This window comes from Sus scrofa, chromosome 4, assembly GCF_054392235.1.
Source record: "Sus scrofa isolate SSC_HxYL_T2T_F1_AM1 chromosome 4, Sscrofa_HxYL_maternal_Yorkshire_Landrace_v2.0, whole genome shotgun sequence".
Taxonomy (NCBI): domain Eukaryota; kingdom Metazoa; phylum Chordata; class Mammalia; order Artiodactyla; family Suidae; genus Sus; species Sus scrofa.
In genome coordinates this window covers 96,202,227-96,227,709 of record NC_139386.1, presented here as the reverse complement: position 1 = coordinate 96,227,709, position 25,483 = coordinate 96,202,227, and the positions used below count along the sequence as shown (strand labels likewise).

Genomic DNA, 25,483 nt, shown 5'->3' with positions numbered 1-25,483 from the left:
AGATATAGAAAGGAGCATGATAATGATCCCATCAGTTTAGTAAGTTGTAAACGCCCAACTGTCTCATTCAGCAAGAGCATTACACTTTCTATGAACCATTAAAACAACCATATACAGTTTCTTAATTTTCTTTCCAGAATTATATGAACTTCTTCCCGCACCCTCCATGCCTGTCTCCATCTGCCTGCAATATATTGAAAAAAATTGGTAAAAATGAAGCTAATGTTCATTTTAGGGTAAGGCAAACATGATTAAGAAGTAATAAGAGCTGTAAGAAACAGTTACATGTATCGCATATGAACATGTTTGGTGGGTTATCTATAACCTCGGACTATCCATGCAATGTGAGTTGACAGTACGTACTCTATCCAGAATTCTTCATTGTCTAGGTCCTGGAAAAACTGGAACAAGGCATAGTCCTCCTTCAGTTTCTCATGGTGTTCAGCTGACAATTGCTCAACATTCAGGAAGCGCTTATTGACATTATCTCTTTTCTCCACAATCTGTTCAGTATTGAAAGTTCCACTGGAGATCAGATCTGTAGCCAAAGTATCCAGGTCCTTGAGTGCATCCTAGAAAGCCCAAGTATCCTCAATGAATAGTATAGTACAGGTATTAAGTAGACCCTGGACTTTACCAGTGGTTCAGGTTCAAAGACTGGGACAAATAGATTGTTCTGAAGATAATGAATGTGACTGTATGCTCTTTTAACTCAGATTGGAAAAGGGCAAGACCAGAGGCAACATGGAGAGAACAGAAACATCACTCAAACTGAACATTTGGCCTTCCGATGTTTTCCCCTGTATTTTCTTCCTCTTTCCCATCTAGGAAATAAGACCTTGGCAAATAAGCACTGTGTCTCCAAATAGAACTACTTTCCTTCACGGTGCTGAGTGTGGCATAGATTAATTGATTGAAAGATTCAAGAAAAGCCACTCTATTGGTGACATTCTTAGGCTGGTCACATCTTGAACACATTGAGCCTCTTCTGTGTCTATTTACACTATATTTCTGTCCCCTAGTGATGTCACAGGAAATATCAAGTCCTGAAACTCAACTTAGAAAGCCTTTGACTTTTCCGTGGATATCTGTGTTACTCACAGATACTGATGATATAAAATCCTCCAGTGTGAAATTAACACTGGTCTGAATGTTTATCACAGCTCTCATGACACCTCTCTGCTTGATATTAGGATACAGCTGGAATTCATAGAATTTTCAGAGTATAGGTATAGTTCAACACCATGCACATACGCCATCTGATTCTTTTCCCCCAGTGGTTTTTTTAAATAAACTTCCATTTTCTTTCAAAGACCAGATCAAATATTAGGTTTTGGAATATAATATTTATATCCCTGGATCCTTAAACAGTAAACAATATAGTTTTGGGGATCTACTTCTTAGAGTCTTAGATCCAGAGTTTAATGATAATAGGTTGACAATTATTGCAACAGCTCAGCAGCCTATGGATTTGACCTGGTTATAATGACCTGCTGGCTGAGAACACTAAGTTCAGTTTTGCAAGAATGTGTTATCAAATGGACTCCTAAAACAGAGAAGAGAAAAGTCACAGACATTTCCATTCTGGCCAGAGAAGTGGAATTCTAACACTACTTACCTTTCGGGCCAGCATCTCTGTTTCCAACAGCTGATGCTTCTTAAGCAAGTTTCCTGCTGAAGCCAAATCCCTGGCCTGGTCTTTCATGGACAGCAGTGTCTCTGCCTGGAAGTGGAAGGATGAACAATAAAGCTGTCAGATGAAAACTGTCTTTAAGGAGAACAGAATTAGCAACCATGCCCCCAAACTTTCCCCAAGAAGAGTCAAGGAAATTGTTCATGCAAAAGTCTCTTTATCTGACAAGTATTTATTAAGCTCCCATGCTCCAACTATTTCCAGATGTAATTACCTCTGAGAGCCAGAACTCAAAGTCCCGGATGCCTGTGTTGAATCTCTGTTGGCGACTAGCTTCGTTGAGCTTCTGTCCTTTGTCAGCTGTTCTCTCAAGCAAGTGGTTCCACTCTTTCTCCAACTCTTCCACTTGACCCTAACTCCCCAAAATTGAGGGGTCATTATGGAGTATAGGATCCTATGACAACTTGAAAGGACAATGTAGGGAGGCTCTGAAGCTAGGAACTAACCAAAAATCTTCCAGTACTTGAATTATCATATATTTTAAACCAGTCATGCTGGTTTAAATCTGGGAAAGCAACAGGAGGTGTTAAAAGGCATTCTGAAGAACAGTTCCTGGGCTGATTACAGAGGCTGATGCCTAAATGCACAAATTCTTGGCAGTAGGGATAGAAAATATAAAGCAAGCATAATAACACATAGGCATTAAGTCTAAAGTTTTCTTGGAGCTCAGGGTACTGAGTATGATGGAAGTGATAACGTCTGAGCATCCCTATTTCCTCTTCCTTTATGCAAAAGTAAAAGGGAAGATTATTAACCACAGAACGCATTTAATATCCCTACACATGCTACTATGGAAGCATTGAAAGAGTATAAAAAGTTTCTCTTCATATGTCTTTGTAGCCCAGACTCATTCTGGGCGAACTCTTACCTTCACGGTCTCTTCATTGCCATCACATGCCCTCCGCTCAACCAGCGCATTCCCCAAGTTGATAACTCCTTCCACCTCTTCGGTTCGGCCATGGACCTCATTTTCAAAGGTTTTGTGCTTCAGGTATTTTCTCTGATGAGAAAACAGAAATTAAGTTGCCATCTGATTTAGGAAGCAAGATAAGATACATTTGTTTAAAAGGAAGGGTTAATCTTTCTATCATCACCAAGGTTATGACTTCTGAAGAACCCACTCCACATTAGAGTCAGAAGTCCCTGAACAGCCAAGAAATGTTCAGTCCTAGGAGGTAACCATTCATCTGGTTATCTCAGCGTGCTGACATTTTCCAAGATTCTTAGTATGAACTTGCCTGAATGTTGGTGGTGTCTTTGTAGGATTCATCACAGGCTGTGGGCAGCATCTCACTGATCCATTCATTTAGGTCCTCAAGATCACGGTAGAATTGTTTTAGGTCAGCAGAGTCTCCAAGTTTTGTTCGTTCAGCAATAAGTTGTGCTTTGAGAGCCTTCCATCTGGAAAATTGGGCTAGATCGCTCTCTGCCCTCCACCCTTCCACCAAGCTCTAATGCCATATCCTTGAATCTTCCCATTTGCCAATCTGCCCTTTCTCTTCTCATTATTTATATATTTATGTCATACATATAATGTAATTATATATTACTTATATATTTATTACATATTACATCCTATATTATATACTATTACATATTTATATGTTATATATAACATGGTCTCATTATTTTCAGATATAAAATACAGTGATTAAGTCAGATAATTTCTAAGGCACCTTTCCAAGTCTTTCATTCTTGAGTCTAGATCAGAACGTTTCCCAAAGTGTCAAAAGATAGTTTTAGGTATTTGGAAATGAGAAGAGCTCATAGGGCTATCCTTATCATCAATGCTAGCAAAGAAGTGCAAACAACTGCTTAGGCCTGACCTGTCCAATATCCGTTGGAGCCGAACAGCAATCTCTTCCTGGGCATAGTGGTCATCAGCTATAAGCCGTTCAGCAAAAAGTTCTAGTTCAGTGATCTTCTTGTCCTAGATAAAGGTAAGGGGGAAAAATAACAACAACAACAAAAAAACCAAAAAACGTACATCCAGAAATTAAGCCCTTGGTGCGATCCCAGACTCCCTCCTAGAAAAGAAGAGCAATATCCTTTGTGGCTTCACAAAGGGGAAAAGAAACAAGGCCAAAGGTCAATGCCTTATAGGGAGAGGGATTTTAATAAAAGGAGAAACATTAATAATGACACTGAGATGGGCTACTTGTGTGGTACTGAGTTCCCTATATACTACCCATGCCTATTGTCCTACATAGGATGGGATATTGGAAGTATATAAAATAATTCCCAATTCTAAAAAGCAGGTTTCAAAAAGCTGGATTTAAAGTAAAATTGTCCAAGGTAACATATAACTTGGCTAGGACTACCTTGCCTACCTCAGAGTTTTCTGTAAGAAGCAAGTGGGAATTAAAATATTTATAAATCATAAAGCCACATACATGTGCAGGATTTCTGTTATTATTACTAGTGTTATTATTGGAATTCTAATATTGGCTGTTATTACCTGGGTGGTGATGGCTTTGTCCAAATCATCACATTTCTTCATCAGGGCCCCCAGACTGTCTAAGGAACCCTTATCATCTGAACTCAGGTAATTCTCACGTGCCACCATCCAGTTCTCAGCCTGATCACAGTCCACTCGGAACAACTATGAGAAATAAAGTTAAATGCATATGGTTTGTTCATTCTAGATAGTCAAAAGAAATGATCTCACCCATCTCCTATGATATTAATATAGGGGATCCTATAAAGGGTACCAATATTCTTCTAAGAAGAATTCATACCATAAATATTAGCTCTATTGGACTTTTCAGTCTTTCCCCAAAACATGCTTTATGTTTTCGTATAAGTTATCCTCCACTCTCTATTTCCCATATGCTGTACATAGTGAATACTGGCTGGTTATTTCTTTAAGACTCTGGTAAACAGTATTTTTCAGGGTAGCCTATGACACTCTCACTCCCCTCCCTCAAAAGCTCTAATCACTCCCTCTTCTATAGCCTCAAATCACTCATACATTTTGTTATATCAGTAATCATCTTACTACACTAGAATGATCTGCCTACATGTCTAATTTCACTACTTTTAGAAAAGGGACAATATTTTACTAATCTGTGTGTTCCCAAGGCCCTGCACACAATAGGTTCACAATACAAATCAATCAATAAGTTATGATCACCCAATTCATGCTCCCATATCCTGGGACTGGACCCATTTTGTTTGGCTTTTTTTTTTGATAGGAATAAGAAGCAAAGAACACTACAAAGCAGAAAATGCAATGTCAGATAATCAAGAGATGTCCTTAAATTTTCAGCATGGAAGTCCAGGGAAATGAGTGTCTGTATTAATCATGTAAAATTTCACAGAGGGAGTTCCTATTGTGGCTCAGCAGTAACCAACCCAACTAGTATCCATTAGGATGCAGGTTTAATCCCTGGCCTCATTCAGTGGGTTAAAGATCCAGCGTTGCCATGAGCTGTGGGTGTAGGTCTCAGATATGCCTTGTATCTGGTGTTGCTGTGGCTGTGGTGTAGGCTGGCAGCTGCAGCTCTGATTCAACCCCTAGCCTGGAAACTTCCATATGTCACATGTTTGCCCCTAAAAAGCAAAAAAGATAAAAATAAAAAATAAAAATAAAAAAAATTAAAAATTGCATAGAAGAAACAGACTGCAGCTAATCCTGCCTGACAATTGGGAATTTACAGTACCTGCAACTCCAGACACTGATCTAGCATCTTCTTGCGTTGTTCCCAAGCTTTTTCCAGCTCATCTCTCTCTAGTCTGACGGTTTGCAGCTTTTCTTCTATTTCAGGGCTGGCCCGGTGCCCACTGCTTATAAGATCTCTACCAAAGTCTTCCAAGACCTGGAAGGTGGGAGCCTCCGCCTCTATTTCATCACGCTGCTCCTGTGGGTAAAAGGGGGCAGAGACGGGTGAGGCCAATGATATCTCACCGAAGTTACAAAGTGAGGGAAGGTTGTGAGGTCATGTGATCAATGGCTCTGCCTTTTGTAGCCATACCTGGTGTCGCTCAATCAAGATCTCTGTGCCAGTTAAATCCTCAGCCAGCTCCTGGGACGATACCATGCCACCAATGCCACTGATCCAATTCTGCAGGTCCCTGGAGAAACAGACATATTGAGATTGACAAGAAAAGCTTGCAACTTGCTGTAGAACTGTTTGCCCTTGGGCTTTTTTCTCTCTAGAAAACATTTCCAGATCAACACTTTCTCTGGATTATATGCTTTACAGAAGTTAGGTTTGCTGTTTACACTATATAATTTAATAATAGCAGTCCTTGGCATTTGAAAATTTATTCGCATATATTATCTCTCTCCATCTTTGCAAAATTCTGTGTGGGATTCTGGGAATTCTTTTCTTTGCATTTTGGAGATGCAAAAGTTTACTTAAAGAATTAAGTGATTCACCCATAGGATATAACTAAAAGCAGAATCTGGACTAGACTCCAAAGACTGGAATCTTGGACTGGTACATATTCCATTACTCCTAACAAGTTCTGTTCCTTTAAAGTGGACTCTTGGGTTTAAGATCTTAGCACAGAATCTCAGGGTAGATATGTCTTTCTTCTATTCCCAATAGAATCGTGGGAATGTTTCTGCACACCACACACACACACACACACACACACACACACACACACACACACCCCTCCCCCAAGGTATTGATTTGGTCAGAGCCTATTTCCCACTCTTTTGGCAGTCAAGAAGTTAAACAAGGAGGGCTAAAGTTCATCTGCCCCAGAGGCTAAAATGTCAAAAAGTAACACATTGACTTAAAATTTACAAGTAATGATCAAATTAAGCGTCTCATCACATAAGGAGTGTCCTCATCACATAAGGAGTGTCCTTGCTCTTGTTTGCTAAATAAGAATCCTTAGCTTTGGGGCAGAATGGTCTCTTCTTTTGTGAATTAATTTATTCACTTACTTAAACAACTAAGTTTTTTATTGGGTATATACTAAGTACCAGATATTGTGAAAGAGACATATCTGTGCCTTCCAGGAGTTCACACTTTATATTGAAAGGGAAAAAAGCAAACAAAATATAGACCTTAATACATATTTTAAAAAAACCCTAAAATGCAATACTGTCATAAAGTGATAAAATAATGTATGAGAGTTGCTCTGAGGCTGGGAATATATTACTTCTGTAATATTGAAGAATAAGACTTCACAAAGAGAAAAGGGAAGCTTTTGACTTGGAATCTGAAGTACAGAGACAACAGAGATATAGACACATATATTTGATTTTTAGGAATGGGTTTGGAGGCTATTTATTTACACTGTATGAAAAACTGTAGCTTTCCAGAGATGCTGAATTGGGGAGGGGGTTGTCAAGGGCAACTACAGTCATCTGCCAAAGTTGCCACCTTCTTTTGACTTCAAAAAAGTGAGCTACTACTTCCTGAACCTCGATTCTAAATGCTCCTCCCACCAAACTGATCTCTTGGGGCAGAATGTGGGAAATGTTCCATAAATGAAATGTGTATTTGCTATACTGTGATAATATCTAAACTCTTTAGCCACGCAATGGAACTTCTCTAGGATTTGATCTCAACATTTCTGAGTTTTTCTCTTGCTGCTTCTCCTTATGTGACATACAAAACTCATGATTCTGTTGCCCTCGAATCATGAACACTCATGTTCTACCATGGTTTCCTTTTTTTTACATTAATGTATAGATGATTTACAATGTTGTGCCAATTTCTGCTGTACAGCAAAGTGACTCATTTATGCATTTTTATAAAACATTACTTTCCATCATGATCTGTCTCAAGAGATTATAAATCCCTGTGCTTGTTTGCATCTACCAACCTCAAAGTCCCAGTCCATTCCACTCCTTCCCCTTTCCCCCTTGGCAACTACTGGTCTTATTCTCCATGTCTGTGAGTCTGTTCTATTTTGTAAATAGGTTCATCTGTGCCATATTTTAGATTCCACATATAAGTGATATCATATACCATGGTTTTCTGTATTTTTCACTGTTTCTCCAATAAAATAACCCCCCACATCCTACAACTCTTAATATAGCACCCTATATATAGTATACAACTCTATATAAGCTTATTTAATTGGCCTAAATGCCTCACATTCCTTCAGAATTCAGTATTTTATGGCTTGAAATATTAAACCTGAGAGTTTTGTGCCTCAGGTATAATCTTGACATAGATGTATCCTCCAAACCCAGCAATAAAGAGCACCTGGACCCAGACTTCTGCTAGAAGTTCCACCCATGGGCCAGACATGGAAATTCCCTACCCAGCTAGTGGAAGTCTGCCTCTGGAGCTTTACCTGGCCTGGCTGAGGAACAGGTAGAATTTTAAGGCCTCCTGTAGGTTCTCTTTACGGTCCTCTGTATGCCCCAGCAGGTCTTCCCAGGCCTCTTTCAACTCCAACCGCTGCCTCTGCAGGTCATCAGTGGCATCTGGGTGGGACTCACTGAGCCGATTTGCTGTCTCCCCCAATATGTTCACCTAGGAGGTCAAGAGCTCTGGCAATCAGCATAGAGTCACAACTGAATCCTAGCCAAGCAAGAGTTCCAAGCCCAGGTGGTACTCCATCCTCAGGTATCAGTGAGGTACAAGAACACCTTGCTACTTTATAAAGTAGTGGCAACGCTTTTGGTATCCATGATCATTCCCTGGAGTAGTCAAACTTGACATGACCATACCTTTTCTTTTTAAGATGAGAAGGCTGTTGGGCAGGGTAGTTAAGTGCCTCTGTTGGCTGGTGGCAAGCACCTGATTTTTAATGGGAAAATCTTTCTAATACAGACATTTTTTTTGTGCTTCTTTTTGATCTTTGTGATAATGCAAGTTGTATGGTGCTTCTGATTTATTCCAGAATGTATTTGGCAAGCTCAAGAGTTCATTTTTTGGTCAGACTAGGATTAAGCTCATTCAATTCCTTGCTAAGGAAACTCTGCACTATACTTAGGCACAGGCCTGGTTATCCTAGGTATGGCCATTTCTTAGTTATCTTAGGCTGCTGGCCTTCAACTAACTTCTATAAGTTCAGGTCACTAGGAACTACTAAAGAGGTATCTGAATAGTAGGAGGTTCATTTCCAATATTTTTTCCCTCCATGTTATTGGTCCTGGGGCATTCCCTTTTAGTGGACTTGCCTCAAGGACAAGGTAAAAGAACAAGTGTGGAGTAAGACAAAGAGAACTATAAGGATAAGAGACTGGAAGATAAAATGGAGGAGTTCCAGTTGTGGCTCAGTGGTTAAAAAAAAAAAAAAAAAAACTGACTAGGATCCATGAGGTTTCATCCCTAGTCTTGCTAAGAGAGTTAAGGATCCAGTGTTGCCATGAGCTGTGGTGTAGCTCACATCCCACACTGCTGTGGCTGTGGCAAAGGCTGGCAGCTGTGGCAACTCCAATTCAACCACTGGCCTGGGAATTTCCATATGCTGTGGTGTGACCCTAAAAAGAAAAAAAGAAAAAAGAAAGGAAGAAAGAGAAAGAAAGAAAGAAAAGAAAGAAGACAAAATGGGAAAAGAGGATGTTAATAGATATACATACATGTGAAGAGGGACGTGTTAGAAAAGCTTGAAAGCACATCTCACCTTTTCCCCCAGGGGTGTGAGGTCTCTCTCAAAGCCTTCATGCTGTCGCTGAAGAGCCTGAACACTGAACAGATCTGAGCCGGGGTCAGCAGCACTGAGGGCCTGGCACTTCTTCTCTATCTGCTCCTTTGTGTCATCTGCATCTCTGATGCATGAGAGTAAAGAGTTTAGGAGATAATGTAGGCTAGAGGCAGACCAGCTGGGTGCACAAGGAAGTCATCGCTGCCATCATCATCATTATTATCCATTTTAATGCATTAGAACTTAAGCTCATTTAATATTTAAAACAAGTATTTGAGCCCTAGTTACTATTATCAATCCCATTTTACATACGAGAAAACTGAAGCTTAAAGAGGCTAAATATTTTCTCACATTTATACCACTGCCAAATGGTGGAGCCTAAATTTGAACCAGGTGACCTGATGGCAAAGCCACATACCTAACTGTTATATTTCATGGCTTTCTATCTTTAGCCACTCTAAACAACCAGACGTGTCTGCATTTAAGTTTTCCCTTCTCTGAATATTCCAAAATATATTTATACACAGTAAAGATGTTTGGTTTTCATTGTATTTGTTTATTTGTTTGTTTGCTGACTTCGTTGTTGTGAGTGTTTCTTAGTATAGATAACAGATTTGGAAATCAGACATTTGAAAAAATGTTGAATCAACAGTACAGTCAGCCTGATGTCTGTTGTCCTCTACTGTCTATTTCTAATTCAGAAATATACTTAAATCTCTTGTTTCAACTTCAAGTTTCATTCATTATGATGAAAACATATATAGACTGCTAATTATGTACCAGGACCCATGCTTAAGTACTAGAAAATTGAGTTGGTTGTCTGGGAGTAGCCTATGCCAAGCGAGGGGTCTACTACTGAAGCACCTGATTTCCTGAAGCACCTTATCTCCATCTCCAGAATAAGGGTTAAACTAATGGCTATGGTTCTAACTATAGCCACTAGAATTGGTAGTTCTTGAGTGGGTTCTAGAGCAACACTGCTTTTTAGGGTTAAAATTCTCACCTGTGAAACATCTGGACAGCATGGGCACTGCCCAGCAACTGGCGCTGCTCCTCTGCAAGCCTCTGCAAAGACCCCCAGCGGGCATTCAACTCCTAAAAGAGGTAGACACAGACTTAAGCTCAGAGGTGTCTGAAGATGACATGGGTACATGGGTATTGTATTTTTATATTTCTTTTCTGATATGTCATTGAGAGTATACAGATATGCAACCAATTTCTGAATGTTAATCTTGTATCCTGCTAGTTTGCTGAATTCATTGATCAGTTGGAGTTTTTGTGTGGAGTCCTTAGGGTTTTCTATGTACAGTATCATTTCATCTGCATAGAGTAACAATTTTACCTCTTCTCTTCCAATTTGGACACCTTTTCTTTCTTTCGTTTGTCTTGATTGCTGTGGCTAGGACTTCAAGTACTATGTTGAATAAAAGTGATGAGAGCGGGCATCCTTGTCTTGTTCCAGATTTTAGTGGGAAGGCTTTCAGATTTTCTCCATTGAGTATTATACTGGCTGTGGGTTTATCATAAATGGCTTTTATTATGTTAAGGTATGTTCCCTCTATTACCCACTTTGGTAAGAGTTTTTATCATGAATGGATGTTGGATTTTGTCAAGTGCTTTTTATGTATCTATTGAGATGATCATGTGGTTTTTGACTTTTGTTTTGTTAATGTGGTGTTTTGATTTGCATATGTCAAGTCATATATTAGAAAAGGAATATAAAAATACATTACTTTTAAAAATCACATCCAAAAAAAGTAAATACCTAGGAATAAACCTGACCAAGGTGGTGAAAGACTTATATGCTGAGAACTATAAAAACATTAATCAAGGAAAGTAAAGAGGATTCAAAGAAATGGCAAGATAGTCCATGTTCCTGGATTGGAAAAATTAATATTGTTAAAATGGCCATACTACCCAAAGCAATCTACAGATTAAATGTAATCCCTATCAAATTACCCATGAAACTTTTCACAGAACTAGAACAATCCAAAAATTTATTTGGAACCATAAGAGACTGAGAATTGCCAAAGGAACCCTGAGGGAAAAAAAAACCAAGCAGGAGGCATAATTCTCCCAGACTTCAGACAATATTACAAAGCTACAAGACAGTGTGGTACTGGTACCAAAACAAACATACAGACCAATGGAACAGAATAGAGAACCCAGAAATAAACCCAGGCACCTATGGCCAACTAATCTTTGACAAAGGAGGCAAGAACATAAAATGGGAAAAAGACAGTCTCTTCAGAAAGTGATGCTGGAAAAACTGGACAGCCAAATGTAAATCGATTAAACTGGAACATACCCTCATACCACACACAAAAATAAACTCAAAATGGATGGAATGGGAGAAAATAGTTTCAAATGATGCAACTGAAAAGGGCTTAATCTCTAAAATATACAAACCACTTATACAACTCAATAGCCAAAAATCAACAAACCTATTGAAAAATGGGCAGAAGACCTGAAAAGACATTTCTTCAAAGAAGATATACAGATGGTCAACAGGCACATGAAATAAAGCTCAACATCACTAATTACTAGTGAAATACAAATCAAAACTACAAGGAGGTACCACTTCACATGAGTCAGAATGGCTGTCATTAACAAATCAATAAATAACAAATGCTGGTGAGGGTGTGGAGAAAAGGGAACTCTCCTTCGTTGTTGATGGGAACGTAAATTGGTACAACCATTATGGAAAACAGTACCTTAGGAAACTAAATATAGAACTACAATATGGCTCAGAAATCCCACTCCTGGGCATATATCTGGACAAAACTTTCATTGAAAAAGATACATGCACCCTTATGTTAACTGCAGCACTATTTGCAATAGCCAAGATATAGAAAGAACCAAAATGTCCATCAAAAGATGAATAAATTAAGAAGATGTTGTATATATATACAATGGAATACTACTCAGCCATAAAAAAGAATAAAATAATGCCATTTGCAGCAACCTGGATGGAACTAGAGACTCTCATACTAAGTGAAGTAAGTCAGAAAGAGAAAGACAAATACCATATGATAACACTTATATTCGGAATCTGGTATATGACACAGATGAACCTATCTATAGCAAAGAAACAAACTCATGGATATGGAGAACAGAGTTGTGGTTGCCAAGGAGGAGAGGGAAGGAATGGGATGAACTGGGAGTTTGGGGTTAGTAGATGCAAACTATTGCATTTGGAGTGGATAAGCAATGAGACCCTGCCTTATAGCACAGGGAACTGTATATAGTCACTTGTGATGGTACATGATGGAGGATAATGTGAGAAAAAGAATATATATATACAATTTTGTCACTTTGCTATATAGCAAAAAGGGACAGAACATTGTAAATCAACTATAACAAAAAATAAATAAATTTAAAAAAAGACTAGTGAGTTCCCTTCATGGCTCAGCAGTTAACGAACCCCACTAGGACCCTTGAGGATGCAGGTTTGATCCCTGGCCTCGCTCAGTGGGTTAAAGATGCAGCATTGCCATGAGCTGTGGTGTAGGTCACACAAGTGGCTCAGATCCTACATTGCTGTGGCTGTGGCAAAAGCTAGTGAGCAGTTGTAACTCTGATTTGACCCCTAGCCTAGGAACTTCCATATACCATAGGAGTAGACCTAAAAAGCGGAAAAAAAAAAAAAAGAGAGAGAGAGAGAGACTAGATAGGGCATAAATCATGGTTGCTTTCATGTTATCGAAAATGCACAGGTTTTTTTCTTACTCGGAGAGCTTGAACTTGGGCCTCTTTTATACTAATGCAGTTAAGAAAGGTGTTACTTTCCCGCCCAAACTGATGTTCCAGTGGGACCATCAACCTTAGTGCTGCAATTGATGTTAGCTCCCACAGAGGCTACGTTACAACCTCTGGAAAATGAGTGGAAAGCGTTGCCTTGATAGTTAGATACTATTACCTTTCTCTGTGAAAAATATAATACCTTTCTGCACCCTGAAATGACTAAACCAAGTAGCCTCTTGTAAAGAGTAAACAAATTGTTCTTACGAACATGACTTTTCACTCTTACCCATGCCGATCACCACAAAAAGAGGCAGATAATTCATCCTCACTGATTTATTACAACCCAGAGAGCTGGACTAAACATTCCATCAATTCATTAGATCTTCTGTGGAACCATAGGTCCAAATCTGAATCAGGTTTAGAATGTCTTCTCCCCCATCTCTATTACCCTATTCTTCCATCAGATTTTATCAGAGCCTATCTCTTCCAGGAAGCTTTCTTGATTAACTACTTCTCACTATCATAGCTCCTTTATCTGCATTTTATTTGTATTCATGTATGTGAACACTGAATTTCTTGGCGTGATGGCCAGAGAGATGGATATGTGTGGCAATTTAAGGATTTCAGATCAGTTAAAATGCATACATGGCTGGACTTTCGAGACTTGCCTTTGACCTTTCTTGTAGCTAGCTCCATGCTGCTATTACCTTCTGCACGTTCTAGCTGATATGAAGTTTAGTGTTTTTAAGTGAAACAAGACTCTCAAAACCCAATCTGGTAGTGAGAAAAAAAAAAAATGGAAGCAGCCTTAGTTACCTGCTGTATTTGAGTTCCTTCTGGGGTCAGAAGCCCTTCGAATAGAAGATCATCAGCCACCTTGTTGATATCCCTCAGCCGAGGCTCATTGGTTTTCAAATCCTGGGTGGGAAAAGTTATCCAAAGCAGTATAAATCCTTTTATCAAGAACCTTTCATACTTGCCTGCTCATCTCTGCCTGACTTGGCTACAGATTAAAACATATTGCTGGCCTTGCTTGCAATACACAAGCTACCCGCCTCCAATCTGCCACAAAGAGGAGTACCTTTAAGCTCCCTGATAGTTGCTGGCTATCAAAAATGTAACAAGAGAGTTATTATTTATCTAGAATATGAAGCACATTAATTTTCCTAGATGTCTTAAAAATCTCTCCCTGAATTAAACCATTCCATCAGAGGGGTCTCCATCTGAGCCATGTAATATTCTTTGCTGCCAATACAAACTCTTCCACCCCCTGTTGAATTTCATTGTCTGAGTTGCAATCTGCTTATATTAAGGTGTGTTGTAAGAAAACAGCTCTAGGAAACTTATCACCATGTCTATGGTGACGGTATTATTCATTTTGTTATACAATGGGCTTTCAAAGAGTCTTTTCATGGAAATTTTATTCTGGATATTCTTTTATAAAATTGTTTATAAAAGATATAAACCTTGTTTACCTTTATTTACCCTCTTCTTCACTTTTTCCTTTATTTTAGTTTTCTCTCTCTTGATAGATAGATAGAGATATAAAAGTATATATTCACATGTACTTTATCTATCTACCTATTTATAGCTATGTATAGCTTTGAATTCCATGTGTAAGGAAGGTATATGAAAAAGGAAAGAAGGAAGGAGTTTATACTCATTGCTAGTTAAGATAATAGAAAGAATCTGAGAGAATAAAGGAGAATGGAAAAAATCTTTAAAATTGTCTGGCAGCAACGTTAGGTTGTTCTTCCATCTTTCCACCACAACTCCTGCCCCACAATTAGACTTTACAAGATTTTCACAATACCCCATCTCAACCTGGATATCAGGAACACAGTACAATATAAATTGTGAAGATTAAGGCAAACAGCACTTCTAAGAGGAATGCAGAAGTGGCAAAGATGCAGGCTGCAAAGTTAGGGTGACTAGCTTCCTCTGCATTTTCCTTCCATCTCCAATACTCAGAGAAAGATCTGGACCATGGGACTCTCTTTAGCTTTGGGGTGGGGGGGAGGATATTTACCAAATCTGAAATTAAGGAGTTACTTAGGAGTTCATGTGGAATAAAAGGAAACCATGTCACCCTCAAAAAGCTGTTTGGAAGAGAAGGTTCCTCTTTCTCACCGTTTGGAACTCGTCAAACTTTTTCTGCAGCTCCCAAACATCATCTAATTCTACCCCAGTGTTTTCTGCCTTTTTCTCTCGGATCCAGTCCAGCATGTCTCCTGCCTCATAGGCCAGCAAAAACTCATTGTAACGTTGCAACAGACGACGTCTGCGTTCTTCTGCCCGATCTAGGAGGGAGTGGTACCTGGGTGGAGCAACGAAAGAAATGGGAAATGTGGAGTAAGAGATGGAGAAAATGCAGACGAGTAGAGGCATGGTGAGAAAGGGAGAGAAAAAAAAAAAGGACAGAAAGGAGAGGGAGGGCAAATTGAAAGGAGAATAATAAAGGGGAGGAGGCAATAAAGATAGAAGGCAAACTGCATGAAAAGCAGAGACAAACCCGGTGTTCCATTTAAAAACAATAAAAGTGTCAATGTTCCAATAATGTGACCAGCAACATCCCTCCCTCATTCTAGAGAAGTGAAAAATTTCACATTCCTATTGACAACCGGATATGAAATAGCCCAGTATGGTAAAGAAAGTTCATATGGAAGTCAGAAGACCTTTTGATATCTTTGAAAGAGTGATGGGCAGAAAGTCAGAAGATGTAACCCTATTAAGTGTTTGACCTCAGGCAAACGACTTAATGGTTCTGGGGTTCCTTTTCCTCTGTAAAAACTTAAGGATTTGAATTACCCTAAATTTACTTTCAGCTCTTAAAATCTGTGAATTTGCAAAGCATTTCTAATGCAACAGGCACAGAATCATGAGATGTGCCTGCGGCCAACAGGAAATGTTTGTTCAAACACTGCTCAGTTCTCCAGCCTCCAGAACTTACTGGTTCTCTATCTGTTCCTGGCGTTGGCTGATGTTTTCTGGTTCTTCTCGCCTCCGCTGAGGAAGCATAGGAAACTCATCGTGGGCAAGTTTCCTGACATAGTTAGCTGGCACAAAGCCCTGGTGATCATCAGCTTCCACTTTCCACCAGTCCTGAAGGAGAGCAAATCCCTTAGTTCTGAGAAAAGCCACAGACAAGAGATATTTTAACCCTCACAACCTAAGCCCGTAGACACAGGCATAGGCTGATGGCCCAGAGACGTACACCATGGCTTACAGGTGGCATATAATTTTTACGTAGTACAAAAGAGATAAATCATGAGGTGCAAGGACTGCAGGTATAAGCCTCTGAAATCAAGGAATCTGACATTTGATGTTAGACCCTTAACTTTGATGAGGTTTTCAAAAACCGATGGCCACTCTCCTAATGATGATGCACTTTGTCCACTAGGAATCCACCAAAAAACCACGGTGCCAGAACTGAACTAAGCTCCTTGTGGGTGGAACATCTGTGTATAGCAGTATTGCATAAGACCTTCTCCTTCCCATCTCTCTCCAGAGCCCCTAAAAATCATGTTATTGCCCTGAAATCCACCTGCATGAATGCTTTAAGTATCACCCCAATCTCCAAAGAATACTTTAGGAATGTTGCTATCCTAAGCACTCTGGAGTTAATTTCCATAGAGAATAATGTGGTGAAATGGAGAAGCCAGAGCAAGGAGGAAGGGGGACTGACACACAGCTTATTTGATAATGAAAATCCTTGTCTAGAAAAAAAAAATGCCTTGCCCTCAGAGTAACAATATCCCAAGCTCTCTTTTTCCCTTTGCAATCATTTTTGAAGCTTAAGTATTAGAATATAAAATAATTACTTGACACCCTTCAACTGTATCTAGTCTAGAATGTATCCCATCTATTAAGTTTGTAATGCTTATAAAAATTATAAATTTAAAGAGTCAAAAAAATTACTTGAGCTCTCATGAGAAATACATTTAAAATCGTAGACCATATTTTGTCACTATTCTCACAGACTAAAGAAACCCAAGTTGACTAAAGACTTCTGTTTAATCAGGTTTTTCCTACCCCCGGCCATTGTTGTTCCTTTACTGGGAACACTGGCACAGAAGAGGAACAAGCAAAGAGACAAGAAGAAAGAGTTTAATCCTGTAAATATGTTATAGAATCACCATGCCTGGCTTACATGTCTTTGTGTAATTACTTAAGATCTCTGAGTCCTCACTTTGGTAACTGTAAAAGTGGTAGTATAATCTCAACAGATGTGTGCAGTGTCCTATAAAATATTGGGAGGAAAGAGAATATAAAAAGTGATAGTTATTTAAGAGAGAGAGAGCAATAGACCCATGTATTAGCTGGCTAATATATGGGTATCTGGCAATGTTGGGAGAGTGGACATTGCAAGAGCCACCTTGTTAATGGGAAGCAAAGCAGAAGGCAAAGTTACCTCGTTGATGGAACTGAGCAGTATTAATATATCATCTTTCTTCATAGTGACTTCTCGGGGGCTGCGGGCCTCAAAGTCGTATAAGGCCATAACCCTCTCTTCTCGAGCATCAGCCTCCACTGGTGCAGCTTGTTGTTGCTGAGCAAAAATAGGACACAGAACATGCCAGTCAGCCATAGGAAATACCTCCCTGTACAGCCTACGCGTGGTGGCGTGTCCCTGGGCCCGACAGGAGAGAGGAGCCTCTGGCTGGGACTTCTTACACAGCTGCCAGTAACACAGCTGTGGCAGTATGCCATCTTCCGAGAGATTGCTCCATCTTAACTCTTCCCGGGGGACACTCAGGCTGGGGAATATGACCATAAAGTGAGCAAGTAAGAATGTAATTTGTCAAAAACATATTATAACACTCTAAGCCACCAGCTCTTAAGCAGGTAGTCAAGGATTATATGAATCAATGTTTCAGAAAATTGTCTGAGAAAGACCCACTATCTCTCATTACCTTCTCCATTCCCTGGGCCTCCACCAACAATCCTTCCAACCCTTAGGCCTTTAAAGTATTTTGTCAAGAAACCGTGGACTTTCTTGTTGTAGAGATGAGTGATCTACAGCATAGGTAAGGCCACAGAATTTTAAAAATTGAGAACATAAACTGAGATCAAATATCTTGCCTCTCTCTTTAGTAAGTAACCTGCCCCCCAAGGTACAGTCTTCTCTGATTTTCACTTTCCCCAAATATCATATCACTGAGAGGATGAACAAAATACAACCACTCCTTGAATTCCCTTGTACCACAGTGGGTTAAGGATCTGGCATTGTCCGTGCAGGGGTCGCTACTGTGGTACAGGTTTGAGCCCTAGCTTGGGGACCCCCACATGCTGTGGGTGCAACCTATATATATAACATAAAACAGAAATATAAAACCCCTCTTTATAAGTAATGACCCACACATCTTGGCATTGAAGATGTCCTTCCCCTTACGAATCCCTCCGATTTTATATCCTTCAAATACTGTTTCATCATAGTTTAAAATACATAAATCCACCTGTTTTTGTGTAGGCACTCACTACGCAGCTTGAGGAAGGCAGAGCATGGAAGTTCTGTAAGTTTGCATTAACTTGACATAGCGAGTCTATGTCTTTCTTACTCCAAGTGGATGAATTTAGAACCTCTCATAAAGCATTTATTAAAGGTGAGAAGCATTCCTCTTTTCCTTCCACTACATACAGGAGACACTTATATCATTGAGTGGATTCCAGCTTCCATCACTCTTCAGGACACTTATTTTCACCTTGCAGTCTAGCCATTCACACATTCTCAGCCCTTTGCATTTCCCATTTCCCAAATACACTTGATTATTTTGTGCTTTGGAACATTTGTTCTCAGAGCTTATTCACTAGAAAAGCCCTTCTCCTTATCTGCATCATAAACCACTCCACTGCTTAACTCATTTCAAGAGAATTAAACATTGTTTTCTCTTTTTCCTGTTTGGATATATATTATATGCAGTTACTTGTTAAAATTTCTTACCTAATATACTGATTTCTTTCATGTTAGGATTATTTTGTACTCATGCTTGCACATGTTAGATATTTAATAAGTGCTGGTATTTAAAAAAAAAACTAAGGAAAGAAGGAAAGAAATCAGGAAGGACTATAAGAAGGAGAGATGCAAATAAAAGAAGTAAGAAAAAAATAACTAAGAAAAGGAGAATGTAAATATGAAAGAAAAAAGGAAAGAAAAGATTAATATATCAATGAACAAATGATAAAACTTACTGAGAAATTCTTATAAACTAAATCTCAGTTTATGCTACAAAGATGCTACAGTGCCTGCCATAAAGATCTTGGTACTTAGTGTTGTTTGTTTTTTTGTTTGTTTGTTTGTTTGTTTTGTAACTGCTTCCTGGACTGTATTAAGTAAAAACCGGTAATAAAGAGAATTCCTTAATTCCCTTTTCTCTGTGGTGAGGAATATGATTCTTGTCATACCTAAGCCCTTCTTACCTGGCAGGCTTCTGCCTGATCTCGAAGAGCTTGAATACTGTTTCCAAATGCCTTGAGATCCACTAGAAAGGCCTCATGCTTCTTCAGAAGAGCCTGGATTTGTCAATGGGAAGATCATCAGAAGCAAATACAGGAAGAACACTAACCATAATTACTGCTTTGTGTTACACTGGTTGTCCTAATTCCTGGAAAGGGGTACTCTCCATCTATGATACATTTCTTAAATCTAAATTTGCAAGTGTCAAGAAAAGAGGAGTTAAATGAACAACTTCAATATATTTGCTTAAATCAAAGTTGAATGAATGAAATCAAAACTGTACAAGCATTTTATCAACACACATCATAGCTAAAAGAAGATGCTAATGATAACACTATTTTGTAGAATTAAATGTTAGCATAATTTTGATGGCCATGTTAGGTATTTCTAGTGCCTAGGGGTTGTGAAATCCTGTACTGGCTGATCATAGGACAATGAAAAAAAACAAAAAACAAAAGAATGGATAGAAAGTGTAATTATAACCTTTGCAGTTCTTGCCCCAACATATCTGCCTGATTTTATTATAATAAAGTAATTAAGGAGCCTATATTTTAAAGCCATAGTTGGTTTGTGAAATCCCAAGTTTAGTCTGGGAAGTTTAGGATGGGATGAAGATAGGCGTGGATGCATGGTCATGAGTTTTTGAATTTAGATACATCTCTAAGAATTATCAATCTCTATGGGGTTAGGAAAATGTGATGCATTTTTTGGAATTTCTGTTAACTTAGGTTATCTCAGCAAAAGAAGACCAAAGATTATCACTCTGGAAACCTGAAATAATCAAGCAACACCTGGGGCTGTCACACAGTCTAATTTGGTACTAATTTGGCACTAGTTTGGTGAGAACTAGACAATGTCCCTCCTTGTGCCCATCTTACCCCAGCTGCTTCTTCATCAGCCCCATAGTTAGTGTTATCTACAATAGGCTCCTTCTCTCTAATCCATGCTTCTGCTTCATGCAGGTCAGCTAGGTACTGCTGGAACTGGACATTGGCTTCAAGTGCATTCTGCCGTCTAGCAGCTCGAGCCTGGAGAGATTCCATATTCTCATTCAAACTCTTGATCCTAGAAGCCACATCTTCTGCTGCAAAGTGTCCTATTAAGCAGTTATAGAAAACAGGAGTATTACCCTCATTGATGTCCATTATACTTTAGCCCTTTGGGTGAACTGGGGAAGAATGTAAGGCATGAGATTTGATGCTGCATGTAGTCAATGTGACCTTCCACCTGAATTCCTGGGAGTTGGAATGTCATACATGAGATTAAGCATAGATAGGTGCTAATGGAAGATAGGTATGTATGCATGGTGGTGAACTGGATGGTATAGCCTGTGAAAACAAAATACCTATTTGCAAGTACTTCTCAGAGTTCTAAAAACATGTATTCTCTAGCCTAAACAGGAAGTTTAGCAGATTTTCATTTCTGCCCATAAAGGACTTACGAATACAGGAATTGCTCCCTCACCTTAAACAACTAGAAAACAGGACAGACCATAAGATACAATGGATTTTCCAGACAGTAGGCAGAGGAGTGTGACTCCTGAGACAAGGGAAAGAAATGAGATATACCTTAAGATTGCCACAGCTTATGCCCAGGGCAGTTTCTAGATTATAGTGCTGGGAGTGCTAACCCCAACAGAACTAACATCCAAACCAAGTCCAGGAAATGGAGATCAGAACTAGGGGAAGACAAGACAGCTAGAGCTTGCGGAGCAGGTTTCTGAAGATGGGAGACTAAGAAAGCGAGAGACTTCGAGACTATATAAAATAAGACATATAAAGAAACAGTACTGTTTATTATAATAGACCATAAGTCATTAGGAACCTAAGACATGTCTTCATAGGCTTTGAAGTTCGCATGTGGGAAAAGGATTTGCTTTTTTTACGGGACTTCATAAGTTAAATTCTGAATTCTGCAACTTCAGTAGAACATGTTGATTATTAAGGTAAATATATTTTAATAATTTTGACTGTACAAAAAAATAGACATGCCTAGCTCATAAGATAAGGAGGTTCCTATTATTAGGACTATACAAACAATCTTATATAGTCATCTGTCAGAAATGCCAAAGGGAAATTTCTATATTGGATGGAAAGGGGGATTGGATACTTTTAAATTCCCTTGAAGACCTAAAACTAAACAAACTTCTTCCCATAAGTCTGGCATCGTGATGATTGGTCAATTCAAATCACACATACCTTCCTCTACCATTTTGTTTCCCCTCCATGTTATCTCTTGGATGCGTGGCTCATGGTTGGCAATATCTGCCTGGATGACTTGGTGTCTGCTCAAAAACTTCTTGGCAGCAATAAGGTCCTTGCCTAGAGAGAAAAATAATTTCAAGGTCACTTTTCTAGTGTACAGAATAAGAGGCTACTGTACTTCTTCTTAACTCTTGGGCATATACATTCTTCCCTTTGAGGTTCTAATCATTACATGGGCTTCCTGAAATGTATACTGTTGGTCTGAATTATCTCTGCTCAGCTTTGTTCTTTGCTTTGGCTTCTTGTACTAAGAAAACTCATTATTCTACAAAATATGATGAATAAATCACTATTCTCTTTGGATGACAGGTGGAAAGGCAAGTAACCCTTTAGCTCAAACTTCCAAGATCATGCAATCAATTTTCCTTTAGCATATTGTAGTGTAAAAAGCAGGATATTCCACTTACTAATTTCCATGGGTGTCAGCAAGTTATGAAATCCTTTAAACCTAGATTCTTTCACCATAAAAATGGCCCAGTGTTATCTGTTTTGTAGTTTTCTTTGTAGGGATTAGAAATAACATAGAAAGTACCTCACTCTATGCTTAACATTAACTAACACCTAATAAATACTATGTACTGTTAATTTCCTCCTTTTTCTAGGTCCCCAGTTGCAGCAGTCTACCTCATTCTCCCTGTTTTCCATCTTTGCTTCACCCCTTTTCCCCCCAAAGTTTTATTCCCTATACTTCACATTAATGTCTCATCAGAAACACTCTATGACCATTTATCCTCCAAAGAGATCTTTTGCCTTCTAGGATGTTTTCCCCAATTAGTCCCTCCACTGTCATCACTGCCAAGCCTCTCATGTATATTAAGATGTACCCATACATGTATGTTAAGGTACATGTATATTAAGTTTGTATTATATTTATGCACACATTTTCCTGTATTTCAGTGCAAGTGTCCTGGCGCTAACAATGTTGAGCTGACAGGAAAGGAAAATATGTATTTATCTGCTGCTTCACCTCTTTTCCTTGTAGTAGCCCATATAAATCCTTTCAGTAGTTCCCCTTATAAAAGGCAGCCACTGTCAATACAGACAAAAATACGTGGTACATAAATGCTAATTGTGACTGCTGAGCCAAAGAACCTGACAATAACTTAAATTTGAGCAAGTAGCAAAAAGCTGGTCACTTTAGTTTTTCCCAGAGGCCTTAAATTCATGGCACAGTTCATGACTGGTTTTAGGAGGTAAACTTCTCAGTGTGAATTTTGGTAAAAAATCTTCTTTTGGAAGGCTGGAAAAAGCTCGTGAGTGTAAAGGGAAAGAGTTAAAGGCAAACTTCACGCATGCGCACAGATCTCTCAAAATGGGCTGACCTCGGTCTTCTCCTATAGCTCCTCCTGCTCTGTTCTACTAACCAAGGTAGGTGGAAGCCGCTGAGGGTTCCGTCTCTTGGATCCAGGCCTCCTCGTCCTCTGTGTCTCTGCAGATCCATAGCAGCATGAATTGGTCATTGAGTTTATTCTTCCGGAAGCTCAGCGGCTCCTTCAGTTCTTCAAACCTGGACACCAGTGACTCCTGCCTTGCCCGTAATTCCCCAGCATTGGGATGGCCTATTTCTTCAAAATGTGCCGCCAGGTCTTTGAGGGTGTCCGCTTGATCCTGAGGAAGAAATAGACTGGGTGTCAGAAAATCCTATCCTTCTGTAAAAAAAGGACGAGAGTTTGGCAGGGGGAGGAGAGAAAGGGGCATGAGGATCATCATCCCCCCCCCCATATACTGTGTTTAAACTTATCAAATCAGTGAAATGGAATGGAAGGAGTTGCTATTCTGAGAACCAATGCATCAGGCTAAAAGCTATTTATCGGAAACTAGTGCTGGAACCACATTTTAGAAAGAAGAAGATAGTAGCTATTTATAGGATATTCCATAGAACTAAAAGAAATGTAGAATTACAAAACCTTAATTTGGGGGGAATGTTGATAAGTGGGCCCCCCCCCCCAAGGAAAACAGCAGGGGGCTTTTTCTAACTCAGTTCCTTTTCCAACCTCTTTGGCTCTATAAAATGAGCTATAGTTGTAAATAACATGGAAACTTCTGAGGCTTAAGTTTGTTGCATAACAGGAACAATGCCTATGAGATGAAACATGATGTTACAAAAATAAATGTCAGAACCTCAGAAAGGGAAATTCAAAGGCCTTACTTTGAACACTAGCAGTTGTATGAATTTAAGTAAATCACTGTTCATACTGTGTCCTATGTGAGAAAGGAGGAAAACAGAAACAGAAGTTTGAAGGATCGTCCTAGAAATAAAATTTTAATTGTAGTACTATGGGGTAAAACAGATAAGAGAGAGTCATTTCATCTGTGTTAATAAGCTCAACTACAAATGTGCCAGCAGTGGCACAGTACACAGGAGTTTTGCCTCTCTGTTTGTTTTGTTTGTTAGGGGTGATAAGTGTTCTTCAAGAAATAAATGAACAGCAGGTATTGACTTTACTTATTCTATTTTGTCATCCAGTGCTCACCCTACGTAGGGTTTGATCTAATCTCGTCTTATTTTGGAACAAACCATTGACCATATAAATAGCTTTTTTTTTTTTTTTTTTTTTTTTTTTTTGTCTTTTTGCCTTTTCTAGGGCTACTCCCACAGCATATGGAGGTTCCCAGGCTAGGGATCTAATCGGAGCTGTAGCCACCAGCCTACGCCAGAGCCACAACAACACCAGATCCGAGCCGTGTCTGTGACCTATACCATAGCTCACCGCAACGCCGGGTCCTTAACCCACTGAGCAAGGCCAGGGATGGAACCCGCACCCTCATGGTTCCTAGTCATATTAATTAACCACTGCACCACAACGGGACCTCCCATAAATAGCTTCTTAAAACATATACTCTATTCTCCATAAAGAATTAAAAGTTCCATAAAGAGTTAAAATTAAAATTTCCTACTAGCCATCTGTTCTCATCTCTTAGGACATTTTAACTTTGAAAAAAATCATTGTGTAATAGAGTGATTTTAAAACATAATAGTTGTCATCATGATTATGGTTCCATTGTACTATCTGAAAACTAATGTAGTGTAAGATACCTTAGACTAAAGAAATGGACTTGGCTGCTAGTCAGTGGCCTTTTCCTTTTAGGAAAATTGTTCACCTGTTTGATATTAGTTTCCTCATCTGTATAATGAGGACTTTGGGTGAGGGAATATTTATGATATTTTCCAACTTTAATATTTCATATCTAGAATTTCTTTTGCAAGCGTGATATCTTAGCCATTACTCCAACTAGGAGAACCCTGATGTTTTATTGGATGCCCTAACATTCCGAAATAGGGTTACATACTCCTATTTATTACATGTTTATACATACTGTTCTTTGTACGTTTTTATTTACTTTTAACCAAATCTTATCTTTTTCTTCCTTTAAAAATCTGTCCCAAGCTCTATTCCCTATGTTGATTTCAAAGCTATCTTTATGTGGTTTTCCTAACTCTAACCTTTTTCTTCAAGCTCCATCAAGCCATAACTAAAATTATATGTGTCTGGGTTTGTTTGTTTATTTATTTACTGTTTTCTGTAGATTATTCTGTCTTTTCCATTTAAGTAAGAGTGACCAAAGAGCAGACACCATAAAAGTGTATTTTAACAGGACAAATCAGTAGGAATTTCTAGGGAACAACAGAATCATTTATAAATACAAGCTAGGATTCCCAGCATGAGAAACTGAATCACCTAGAATTGAATTTCTACTAAGTTCTCCAGAAACTCATATACAGTATCTATACTCCAGAAACTTATTGGATAAATTTATTTAAAG

The 25,483-nt window shown here is 38.9% G+C and overlaps 1 protein-coding gene across 4 annotated transcripts in view; it reads right to left on the bottom strand.

The window, feature by feature from the left end:
• The window catches only part of SPTA1 (spectrin alpha, erythrocytic 1), a 67,205-nt gene that overhangs the window by 21,552 nt on the left and 20,170 nt on the right, over nt 1–25,483 (bottom strand). For all 4 annotated transcript variants that reach the window (XR_014843125.1, XR_014843127.1, XR_014843124.1 and 1 more), the window contains exons 17-36: nt 23,083–23,326; nt 21,653–21,775; nt 20,333–20,550; nt 19,418–19,510; nt 17,412–17,549; nt 15,951–16,102; nt 15,131–15,317; nt 13,817–13,918; nt 10,260–10,351; nt 9,236–9,380; nt 7,958–8,139; nt 5,668–5,767; nt 5,356–5,553; nt 4,152–4,295; nt 3,520–3,623; nt 2,932–3,094; nt 2,562–2,693; nt 1,908–2,045; nt 1,619–1,723; nt 364–572 (exon numbers count right to left, since the gene is read on the bottom strand). Coding sequence is in view for 1 of the 4 variants with exons in the window: in XM_005663219.4 (XP_005663276.3) it covers nt 364–572; nt 1,619–1,723; nt 1,908–2,045; nt 2,562–2,693; nt 2,932–3,094; nt 3,520–3,623; nt 4,152–4,295; nt 5,356–5,553; nt 5,668–5,767; nt 7,958–8,139; nt 9,236–9,380; nt 10,260–10,351; nt 13,817–13,918; nt 15,131–15,317; nt 15,951–16,102; nt 17,412–17,549; nt 19,418–19,510; nt 20,333–20,550; nt 21,653–21,775; nt 23,083–23,326 (2,969 nt within the window). In the remaining 3 variants the exon portion in view is untranslated. The remainder of the gene's footprint in view (nt 1–363; nt 573–1,618; nt 1,724–1,907; nt 2,046–2,561; nt 2,694–2,931; nt 3,095–3,519; nt 3,624–4,151; nt 4,296–5,355; nt 5,554–5,667; nt 5,768–7,957; nt 8,140–9,235; nt 9,381–10,259; nt 10,352–13,816; nt 13,919–15,130; nt 15,318–15,950; nt 16,103–17,411; nt 17,550–19,417; nt 19,511–20,332; nt 20,551–21,652; nt 21,776–23,082; nt 23,327–25,483) is intronic.